Source organism: Ambystoma mexicanum, chromosome 6q (genome assembly GCF_040938575.1).
Source record: "Ambystoma mexicanum isolate Mex_15411 chromosome 6q, UKY_AmexF1_1, whole genome shotgun sequence".
In the NCBI taxonomy this organism is placed as follows: domain Eukaryota; kingdom Metazoa; phylum Chordata; class Amphibia; order Caudata; family Ambystomatidae; genus Ambystoma; species Ambystoma mexicanum.
The window spans coordinates 497,609,495-497,621,737 of record NC_090937.1 but is presented as its reverse complement, the minus strand read 5'-3'; the positions used below and the strand labels follow the sequence as shown (position 1 = coordinate 497,621,737).

Below are 12,243 nucleotides of genomic sequence, written 5' to 3'. Positions count from 1 at the left end.
CCGGTGGATGCTCCTCGGCGCGTCAACGGTCGGGCCTTCTCCAGCGGGAGACAAGCAGGTGACGATGCAGACGAGAGCGTCCGATGATCAATTGAAGTTCTTAGGCAAACGGGAGCATGGCGGCTCCGGTCGGCGACGGCGGTCGTAGACAGTGGTGGACAACAGTCAGAGTGCTTCTCCTTGGAGTTCCGCAGCAGTCCCCGTATCGGGTCGGCAGCCTGTCGTAGGTCTGTCTACCAGGGAGCGTTGGCAAAGATCAGCTGTGCACGACCAATCAGGCACACAAGGTATTCAGGCCATTCACTTCTCTCCAGACACTCACAACAAGTTATGTGTTTTGGGACAAGTACCGAGCCATTCAACACTGCAAGCTGCATTCATACCGGTTTCGGGCAGGGTTGTCTCAGTCATTGTGTCAGCCACCAGATACTAGACACCCACAACACAGAATGCATATTCGTCACACACTCTATTCACCCAGGTCCCACCCACAGGAGGTACTCACAACATACATCACCGGGAAGGCTCCAGCTAGTCTGACTGAGCCTTCACAACAACACCATATATGGCACTTCCATCCAACAGCCAGTCAGGGGGAAGGGACAGAGTCAGGGCTTCCCAGGACTTTGGGAAAACAAGGTAATGGGTAATAGAAAGCAAGAGGCCACCGGGGCCATTTTCCATCAGGAATCAACTGATCCCAATGACAGGGCCGGGGTATCCCAAAATGGAGGATACTCCGCGCACCTGTCAAATTCAGCATGGAGCTGCCACCAGCCTATACCCTGCTCTGTGGGCCACCCACAGGTGCCCAGAAACATACACTAGGGGCACAGGGTTGTACCCCCACCCATGGGTGCCATAAGGGTATCCCACGGGTCCGTTCACCAAGCCAAAAGAAAGAGAGCTGTACCGCCAGGAGTCCCACATGAACTCCTGTGCGGGAAACACGACAGAACACACGATAAAAAGCAGTAAAGGACAAGGATACGGAGGCCCTGTCCCTCCGATGCATTTCCAGCATCACAGCGGCCAACGCCCTGGCTATCGTTGCCCGTTATGACAGGGAACTTTGGTATAAAATCGCTCTTTTGTTGCACTTCCTGCCGGACGACAAGCGGGCAGAAGCCCTGGAAATCTTGAAAGAAGGCGAGGTGGCGTCGGACCACGCCATAACGGTGGCGACGGACATCACTGACACCAGTTTCCGCCAGTTGGGCAACAGTGTTTTCCTCAGACGGCGCGGGTGGCTTAAGGCGATGTATTTCTGCCAGGACGTACAAGCCAAAGTGTTGGACATGCCCTTCGGCGGGAACAACCTGTTTGGGAAGACAGTCGATGAGTCCCTGCAAGCCATCAAAACGGACACGGTGACAGCCCGGGCCCTGGGAGTTCTCCAGCAATGACGACCGTCCTTTCGGAACACCGGAGGCAAGCAAGGGGCCTCCAAAGGTTCCGGCAGCGGCTCCTCTACCTACCGTCAAGTGGCCAGTTCCTCGTCGCAGGCCTATAGAGGACGGGGCAAGTCTGGAGGTTCCCGCCATCGTCGCCAGGGAGGTCAAGGGGGCAAGGCGGCCTCGAAACAGGACTGAACCGACCGTGGCGTCGGGGCCCCCACCAAAGCACTACGGTGGGAGGCCGGCTGGCAAAGTTTGCCAGTGTGTGGGAGTCCATCTCCACCGACCGTTGGGTGCTGGAAACCCTGGCCCAACGGCACGCCCTCTAGTTTCTAAAGAAGTGCACTCGCGTGCCACCCATAGCCAGGAAGGAAAACCACGTACCCCAGCTGCTGCTGGAGGTAAGGGCGATGCTCAAGAAAGGTGCCATCGAGCTCGTCGCAAAGAGACTTCGGGGCTCCGGGGTCTACTCAAGATACTTTCTCGTAAAGAAGAAGAAGACAGGAGGTTGGCGTCCCATCCTGGACCTGCGGGACTGAAAAAGTACATCAAGGCTCAGAAGTTCCGGATGGTCACCCTCGAGCACGTGCTGGGACAGCTGGTGGAGGACGATTTCCTGTCGTCGTTGGACTTGGAATATGCCTACTTCCACATCCCCATTCTATAAGGACACCGGAAGTTCCTCAGGTTCGTGGTCCAAGGACGGCACTACCAGTTCAAGGCCCTCCCGTTCGGATTAAAGTCGGCACCAAGGGTATTCACCAAGTGCAAAGCAACGGTGGCGGCGTGGCTACGCCTACAAGGGATCCACGTCTATCCCTACCTGGACGACTGGCTCATCCGAGCAAGGACAAGGGAGCTCGCTGTAGAACACACAGCGAAGACCGTCCAGCTACTCACGGACCTGGGGTTCTCCATCAACTTCCCCAAATCCCACCTGGTCTCTTCGCAGGTCGCCCTGTTTCTGGGAGCCAAGCTTGACACAGTGGCACGGCTGGCCTCGCCGTCCGACGAAAGCCATCCTGGGCAAGGTGCAATGCCTGCTAGCCAAGGACATAGCCAGGGTAAGATCCATCAAATCCCTTCTAGGGATGATGTCCTCCTGCATCTATCTGGTACGCCTGTGCAGACTTCGAATGCGTCCACTGCAAGAGTTCCTCGACGCACGCTGGATCCAGGCGAGGGACAGCTTCGAGGACAGGATACCACTCAATGAGACCTTCCGACGAGCGATCCGGTGGTGGGGCACCCCCACTGATCTGACGGCGGGCGCAGACTTTCAGACCCCAGCTCACCAGGTAACCGTGACGACTGATGCCTCCCTGGAAGGGTGGGGAGCGCATACCAGAGATCTCCACGTGAGAGGCCTTTGGCTCTCGGAGGAAAAACAGCTTCATATCAACATTCTGGAGCTCCACGCAGTGTTTTGGGCCCTCAGGTCTTTTCTTCCGTCCCTCAAGGGCAAGGTGGTGAGGATCTTCACCGACAACCCGACCACGATGTTCTACATCAGGAAGCAGGGTGGAACCAGATCCCCAGCCCTGTCCAAGGAAGCCCAGGATCTGTGGCACTGGGCTGTCGACCAGGGGATTTTTCTGGTACCCTTTCATCTGGCAGGGATAAAGAACACCATCGCCGACTCACTCAGCAGGGAGCTGCGCTCATGCCATGAGTGGGAGCTATGCCAGGATCAAGTGGATCAACTCTTCAGGCTGTGGGGCAGACCCCAGGTCGATCTCTTCGCGACGGCGACGAACTCTAGTGCCAGAGGTTCGCCAGCAGGTTCCCCCAACCGAGGAGCATGGGCGATGCTTTCTCGTTCCCCTGGGACAACCTGTTCCTCTATGCTTTCCCGCCGTTGCCACTGCTACTCCGGCTCGTCAATCAGCTCAAGATGTCCTGGTGCAGGATGATCCTCATCGCACCGGCGTGGTCGAGACAGATCTGGTTCCCGGACCTTCTGGACTTATCGGCGTCCCCACCAATCAGACTGTCCGTGGACGCGGATCTTCTCTCCAGAGAAGGAGGCGCCATTCTTCATCACGACCCGAAGTCGCTGAACTTGCAGGCCTGGCTCCTGCAGCACTAGAGTTTGGGGGATACGATATACCGGCCGACTGCAGAGAGGCTCTTGCAAAGGCCAGGGCGTCCTCAACTCTCAAGTGTTATGGACACAAATGGAAGAGGTTCTCTGTCTGCTGGCGGGCACAGAAGATTAACCCTCTACGGATTACGGCCCCTCAAGTACTGCCGTACCTACTGTCGTTGGCCAAGGCTGGACTAGCTCACGTCTCCATCAAGATACATCTGGCTGCCATCTCCAGATACACCAGGACAACATGACGGGTTTCCTTGTGGTCTCATCGCCTGGTGAAGGAATTTATGAAGGGACTATTCCGCTCGTTCCCGCCGGTGAAGGCCCCCTCCCCGGTGTGAGAGCTCAACGTGGTGCTGACTAGGCTCATGGGGGCTCGTTTCGAGTCTATGCATACGGCACCATTGAAGTTCCTATTGTGGAAAACAGCTTTTCTTGTGGCCATCACCTCCGCACGGCACGTGGGAGAGATTCAGGCCCTATCTTGCAAGCCTCCATACTTGACTTTTCACGACACGAGGGTGGTGCTCAGGACGCATCCCTCCTTCATGCCCAAGGTGCCGACGGACTTCCACCTCAATGAGCCCTTGGTGTTACCAGTTTTCTTCCCGTCGCCTTTCGTCGCCGGCCGAGAGGACTTTGCACTCGCTGGATGTAGCTAGAGCGCTGAAGTTCTACGTGGACCGCACAAAGAGTTTTCGGAAGACGTCACAGCTTTTTGTGAACTTTTGACCTGTGAATCAAGGCAAGGCTCTCTCGAAGGCTTCCATTTCCAGATGGCTCTCGGGCTGTATCATGCACTGTCACTGGTTGGTAAACCGACCGCTGCCCGGCCGTCCGAGAGCCCATTCGACCAGAGCGATCGCTGCTACCACTGCGTTCTTGTCTGGTGTGCCCCTGCTGGACATCTGCAGGGCTTCTATGTGGAGGTCGACGCACACCTTTGCGAAATTCTACTGCGTCGAACGGGATTCCAGGGAGGAGTCCAGGGTCGGCCAAGCAGTGCTGGGCAACCTGTTCGCCTAAAGGGCCTGGTGAGGCGGTAAGAGTTGCTTAATGTTGAGCCTTTTGCCACCTCCCGTGGTTATGCATGTGTGTACTGCTATGTAATATTATATTCATGAGCATGTGAATCCATGCCAGACCCCATGCTGGAGAAGGAACAAGTTACTTAACTGCAACTGTTGTTCTCCAGCATGGGTCTGGCTTGGATTCACATTTGAACCCTCCCGCCTAACCCTCTGTGGCTCTTCACTTGGTCATACTGCCACTTTCCGTGCTACCAAATCTGAGGATGGCTGCCGGAGGCGGGGCTTAGGGAGAGGGCAGTCATTGGCTGTGGGCAGTATGACCCAGAGATCATTGATTGGTTACTACTAGGAAAGACAGATCAGAAACGAAACTGATACTGATTTTTTTCTGTACCGAGGATTCCCAGCCTGACGACGGGGAACATTCATGAGCATGTGAATCCATGCCAGACCCATGCTGGAGAACAACAGTTACAGGTAAGTAACTTGTTCCTTCTCTTCCTCGCCCTTTTGTCCCTGGGTGGCTCTTTGTGACATCTTGCTCTTTTGGAAGAAGTAGTTCTCGCCAGTGGCTTGCTAGAAAGCCGTGCAGCACATCTGCTCACGGATGCAGAATCCGAGGCAACAGTCCTTCATCCAGTAACACAAGGTTTTATGTGCCTGTCTTTCATTATGTAGTTGGAGAAAGACACACTGGGCAGGTGTTCATATTATGGCCAGGGTACAGGCAGCAAAGGCATCCTGGTTCTGGTCCTCCTCATAAATATGTTGTATGTTTCTTAGGCTTTGGATTTGGACATGACAAGGTGATGAGGTTGAGTCCACTGAAGTGTTCCTCAGTAAGGGAACAACTGAAAAACATGTGTGCTCCCCCAACCCTGCTGGTGAAACGCCCAGAAAAACGTGTGTTTTGCCAGTGAGAACACGTGAAGTGAAACATCCTGAAAAACTTCACAAACCCCACAATGCACTAGTACTTATCTTGAGTTGTAAAATTAGATGAATCGTGTTGTAGTTTGAAGGATTCCTTTAAAAACTTCGAAGAAGATGGGACTCTGGAGGGTACTCCCAAATCTGAGCGCGTGGTACAGAATCCGAAGATGGCTTCCATGGGTGGAGCCAAAGAGGATAGTACCTATTGACTAAGGGCAAATTACCCAAAATACCAGAGTGCAGCTTGTTGTTGGAAACTGCTTCATCAATGTACTGTAGACGGAGGATATTCAACATGTGAATCGATGAAAGATGCCAAAGCTCAATAACCTTAGTTACATGCGAGTAACTCTTTCCATCTTTGCAGCAGCTGAACGCATTATTTTGTTATTGTGACAGTCATGCTAGCACAAATGTTAATTTAATCTGGAATTGCTGTTTTTCGTAGCTACGAGCACGTTTAGAAATGTAATGGAATTACTTTGGAGGTGGCCTTTTAAATGTTGCCATATATTCCCTTGGTCAGTAGCTACATAATGGATACACCACTGCCACTCACATTGGCTCTAGCAACAGTACACCCACTGGTCACACTAAAGAGGCTACTGTATTCATTTGCATGCTGGTAACATTCTAATCACAGAACATTTGTTTTGCAGGGGGCTATTTTGACAACCATGCTGGCAACTAGAAATTTCTCAGGTAGGTGTAAGCCCTACATTTTTATTATTGTTGTACAAATTATTTATTTTGTATATGAAGGAAATCGTGTTGAAATGGGTCGCACTAGATAGCATCCAGTAAATATGCAATGCCGGCCACTGTAACATACGTGTTCATGCTTTTTTCATGGCTCTGCATTGAACTTTTAGAAGATGCCTTTATTGGTCTTGCCATTCTATCACGTGTATGTATAGCTAGCTTTGGTTTTGAAAATCCACTTCAACTTTTTTGTTTCAATGTTTTGTTTATAAGAGATTGGTCTGGAAGTTAATACAAATCAGGTTTCATGGTGAACATTGTACAAAAATTGTAATTCCGTACCAAAGTGCTTCATGTGATTTTGAGCAATGTTAACTGATCGTATAACGCGGGGGTGAACTCATCAATGGTCCCTTCTGTGAGATTACAAGATGCCCAGGGCAAATCAATCAACTAAATGCAAATTTAAGCAGCTTCAGAAGTCCAGCCAATTCATTTAGACTGCACCTTGTCTGATTCCTAAAGCATCTTTATTTTCAGTCGTGCCTTGATGTCTGAATGAGGAAGATAGTTTTCCTAGTCCAGTATGAGATGCTATAAGAAAGTAGAACGCTCTCTGGATCTGATTGGTCTACTGGGATGCCATTTGTGAGGCTGCAGGTGGTCAGGGTGTTGCAGACTGATAAAGCGTGTGCCTTAGGTCTTTCTCATCCTTGCGATTATGGTTGCAGGCAAGGGCCTCCTCTGCGCTTTGACAGAAGCAACGTGCAGCCCTTTTGTTTTCTGTTCTGGATCCTTTTGTACTACGAAGAATCACACAAGGAATACTGTGACCAGATTCTTACACTGTGCTGTGTAAAAGGTTTTATTTGAGGAGGTGAAGTCACAATGTGGGTGTATTTATGGCTTATTAAGATGCAGTATTGTTTGGGAACTTTCTAAATCTGAGCCTTTAGCATTGTTTGTGTAAACTTAGCCACCTAAAAAAAATGGTTCGTCGAATTCTAGTATTGTTCTGGGTGTATCTGCAGATCTGTCTTCACTGGGGGTGGGGTGGGGGGGTAACACTGACTTTTAATCACAAAAGATATTGTTATGGATGGCAGAAAGTAATCCATGACAAAACCTATATAGGCAAAGACGGATTACTTACTGTTGCCCAGGAGATCACTTGGATCCTCCGGCAATTATCTACTCTTCCACCCTAGATATAACAAGGCTATCACAGTTCTAGGACAGGGTTCTGCAACCTGCAGCTCGCCAGATGAGTTGAACTATGGCTTCCATGATCCCTCGCCATTGACTATGCTGGCTAGGGCTGGTGGGAGATGTAGACCAGAAAATTTCAAAGCCAAAGGTTGCAGACAAGGTGTTGAACTTGGAACCAGGTACCTGTCATTTGATTGCATCGCCCAGCCTCAAATTAACGAGGCTTTATGGTCCCTTGTGTTTCTGGCCAGCTAGCCACACCTATGCGCTGTGCTGGTCCAAGCGTTGGCTTTGCTCTGTCACATGATATTTCGTGGAGAGTGGAACTTTTGAAAGACAACAGGGCAGAGGATGGCCACAACATTAACGGGTGCTGCGTAACGTGCAGCAGGGGTGAAGAATCCACGCAATATAGCTATGCATATACCAGTCTATAGCATTGGCAGACATTGAGGAATTCCTTCAATGCCATGCCCCCGTATTCCCAGCAGCAGCAGGACTTTGGCATACTGTGAGGGAGTGTGCGAGATGGAACTCCCTGAGGACTCCTTCTCATACACCCACTATTCTTATAGACAAGATATAATAGCATTTGGAGGGTTGGCCAGTTTGACCTGTGCAGAAAATCTATCTGTGGAATTGGACAATTACCAGTAGCTTTTCATGTGGCCCACAATTCACAGGTGTATAAGAGCATGCCACTTGCAGCCAGGATTCCGTCCACGCGCGTTGCCTTCTGCCCAGAGCACGTGTATCACCTGTGATCATTCTCCATTCCCACTGTGTAAATAGACGCACTCATTTTCACTCAGACGATCATCCAGCTTGAGTTCCACAGAGAAGAAACGGAAGTCCTTCGATAACCTTTGTTGTTATTGGCCAAAAGCCTTGCCCCGGAAGTGCATTTGTCATTCTCATCTATTGAACCTCGAATACATGGAAATGCCCTTGATAGTACATTTCAGTTTTCAGTTCTCCGCTCATTCTCTTTCATTGCAGTGCATGTCTTTTAAGATGCTTTCTCCATAATCCTGTGCTTGTTGAAGTGTTTTTCATATTGTTTCTTTTTTCTTCCTTTTATGTGGAATGTGTTTCATGTGTGAGGTAAGGCCCGTGGCGCTTGGAGGAAGCCACTGCGTGCAGCTCCCAAGCGTTTGCCATTGTTTTCCATTGCACTCTCTGCTCAGTGTCCTAACCTCACTCCTCCGGAGTTTGCTTGCCTCTCTATTAATCACTGCCCTGGGATTGGTTGCGGCTTCAGGGATCGCTTCGATGCAAGGCACATGTTTTGCTGTCACTGTAATTAAACTAATTTGCTCACTCTGCTGCTTCTTGCTTAGCATGTGGGTATGGCGAGGCCATGACATACATTTAAAGGGCAAGATAATGTTACATGACTAACATCTGTGCAAATGAGAAACGAATCTAATTTTAAGCCAAATTGAGGGTGGCAGGTTTTCAGGAACCAGGAGTGGGTACTTAGTCACCATGAATCAAATAGACACTTCTTTCGCGTACTGTGTAGATTGTCCAAGGTTTCCAGAAGATGTAATAATGTTTTAATGGAACTCAAATATAGTCCTAGGTTTAGTGACTTCAAACTCTACTTGTGTTTGCCCAGTTGTCCCTGTCCACTGAACCGACCCCCCCAAGAATAACCCTTAACATTTTCTATATATTGTGTTTGTTTTCACAAGCACTTTTTCAAATCAAAAATATAAATCCCACGAATAATTTCTTGGTCAAATACAGACTGGTCTTAAAATGCATTCTTACTTTCTCCTAAAAATAAATCACTCGAAGCAGTGTGATTATATACTGTGACTCAGCCTATGACACTAATAAACGCAGCCTATCACACACAACCTATGTCACAATGTCATCTACACATGTTGTAGTGAAACCAATTCTCTACGTGTGCATGTTGTAGTTGGATGCAGTTAACCCTTTCTAGAAGGGCAAGCTGAACCCATGATGATAATTACTAGAGATCCCGGGTCTAGTAGTGTAAGTAGGTGGGGGGGGTGTGTGTGTCTCCCCCTCCTTGTCCTATGATAGCGTGTTCTTTGGGAACCTATAGTTTGAATGGAAAGCTCCTCCGTCTCCGTATTCATTCATAGGGACGGCCCTTGTAGCCTATTGCCCAGATCCTACCACTGTATCCTTTTTTTCCTGCACTCTTTTAATAGTTCGATAGTCCTACCACTTTCCCTCATATAGTGTGCCATGGGGCCAGAATTCATCTGCGCGGAAATTGCAAAATAAATACGCATGTCCCGATGTCCACTGGGACTGATGTACAAAATCCCCAGTGGGTTCCCATGTTCTGATTGCACTTTACATTCCCAATTTCTGTGTGACAGATTTTCGGAATGAAATGGGCCTGCACTAACTGGATTCTGGCTTGCGGTGTCTTTCATGTGTCATAGGATGGACAAACATTTACCAAAAATGTTACTTTTCATTTTTATACGTTCAAAACTGAATCCAATCATCATCCACTTGTATAAGACTTCTCAAACCCCATAATGCATCAAGTACCCAGGGCAATATTTGTGATTTAATTCTATTATCTATACCGAGCCGCTGCGTGCAGCCTGGTAAAGCAAGATGCTGCAAGCAGACCTGTGGGCATCCACACAGGGCAATCCACCATGAACACAAAATGGAACAAAAGAAGGTGACGTCCCAGGAAATCGTCGCCCTTAAAGTTATTTGAAGTGCATCAAAAACATGAATTTCTTGCTAAACCAAAGATTCGATTTGCGGAATTACCATAAATATACAATGTAGCACACATTAAAAGACTTATATGGATTTTATTCTTTAAAGAATGTAATTCCTATTGCAGATTGGCAAAGAGTTGCACACTTTTTATTTTTTATGATTGTAAGAATCTGGCTGACGGTCTACCTCCAATAGAGTGCACACAACCTGAATGTAAGGTTTCGGAGGCCAGATCACATGCATTTCCTAAATCCCGCATACTCTTCAACAGAACTATCTGTAGTTGAGGCAAGGCCAAAACAAGTCGTATGCCTCCACGCGCATCTGAAAAGGCAGGCCTAAATCTGAAAATGTACCGGAAAAAATGGTACAATCACTCTGGGGAAAGAGGATGAGTTTGAATAATCGGTCCACCTTTTTTATAGCAACATGTGCGATTACTTTTTATAGATTTTCCATTTTGCAGGTCAGTCGTCATATGAACATTTTAGGCCGTAATACATTGTCATTGCAAATAAGGTTGGAAAAATCAAGATTACTATGTCCACTGCCTTTAAACCCAATTCTTATTTTAAGTTGCTGAAACAGATCCTGATATCTTGCAATTTGAAACCACAAGTCTCTAATATCGGTCCTGCTAATTTTGCTGAATTCCTTTGCTCATTTATGTCTCTTGACGTTTTGGAGGAAACTCTCCAATCAACCCCTTTAAAACCAGATCCAATACTGCCGTAATGTTCAGGCAATCTTCTCAATTTAAGAAAAGTGAAGCATGTAAACCATTCTGGTATTTCTTGAGATAACTGGAGACGCTGTATCGAACAGGTGCAATCTTTACTTTGCTCACATATCCGTGATAAGCAAAGGACAGTTGGTGTCTTGCGGGAAAGGAGCGTGCATCCATGTTATTAAAGAATGCAAGTGCTTTTGGAGTCCACACAGTTTATGCACATAGAACCCAGATAGGGGAAAACCTGTCCTGCTAAACTTCTGAATGAAAGGTTCATCAAAGCACACGGCTCAGTTTTCCATATAATTGTGCCATATCGGTGTCTATTAAAGGCCTTGGAGCGCTAGTTACTGAAAAATAGAATCGGATACCATAAGCCGACTCCAATTACCAACACCCCCATGTGATTATCAATGCAACAGAGAGCAGAGGAAAACAATTATCGATGGCAAAACACTTTTGGTTGTAATTAGTTTTTCTAATAGAAGTGTTAGAGGATGCAGTGTAGTCACGTGATTGTTGCATTTACAGTGTGTATGTGATTGCTTAATGCGGTTTATGCTTGGCCACTGACATTGACTTTGCTATACGTTTTACAGCAGCAAAGAGCTTACTGAAGAAACCAGATGGAGTTAAGGTAGGTCTAAGTGATGCACTCCGCCATATTCCTTCCAAGCTTACCTTGATGTCTTTCCTTGCCCTTTCCTTTAATGGTGTTTCTTTCCTACAATTTCTTTGATTCCCCTCATGCTTCCCTGATTATGTAAGTAGTACATGTGTGTTCCAGCCGGGGAAGTCTCTTTGCAGTGCAACTCCAGGAATTGGCTTTTGAATGTTCCTTCTAAGCAGTCCTCCGAGCGGAGCCCGCTGCTCAGCAGTGACCAGTGTATCGCTCCACATAATGACCGCCGGGATAGATGCCCCTTGTTTATTTTGCCATCAGTGGAATGTGTTTGTGTGTAGCACCTGCAAGGCACATATTGGGGCTTCCTGCAGATTGTTCAATAATACCAAATGCATTTTTCTGAATAAGTGGACACAAGTGTTCTAGTTTAAATAAGCAAAACAACTTTGGACTATAAATTCAGAGGGTCATGACTGCATACAACTCTCCATGCAAATACCTCCAAAAGGACATTTTGGGGCCTCATAGGCGCTAATTATGGTGACCACAATCTCTTATTTGGGACCCCCTTCTAACCCAAACATATGCCGTCTTCTTTTACAGGAGGTCGTTTCATATGTGTGTCCAAACTGGCTTCTTGCATTTGGTGCACATGTTGGAACTAAGTAGCTCATTGAGTAGCCCATATCACTATTGGATTCCCCCCTGACACCTCCCCCCATGGCATGTTTTAAATATTCTTCGAGGACTCGGGGGTGGGGGCGCGATTTGTCATTTTCAGCCGAGCACAGTGG

At 48.1% G+C, this 12,243-nt stretch overlaps 1 protein-coding gene across 25 annotated transcripts in view; it reads left to right on the top strand.

Annotated features, from left to right (window-relative positions):
- Positions 1–12,243, top strand: part of CAMK2D (calcium/calmodulin dependent protein kinase II delta) — a 1,139,541-nt gene that overhangs the window by 897,810 nt on the left and 229,488 nt on the right. For 13 of the 25 annotated variants that reach the window (XM_069631047.1, XM_069631025.1, XM_069631031.1 and 10 more), the window contains exons 12-13: positions 6,116–6,158; positions 11,424–11,461. In XM_069631047.1, the coding sequence (XP_069487148.1) occupies positions 6,116–6,158; positions 11,424–11,461 (81 nt within the window). The remainder of the gene's footprint in view (positions 1–6,115; positions 6,159–11,423; positions 11,462–12,243) is intronic. The other 12 variants (XM_069631027.1, XM_069631032.1, XM_069631029.1 and 9 more) reach the window with 1 other exon arrangement.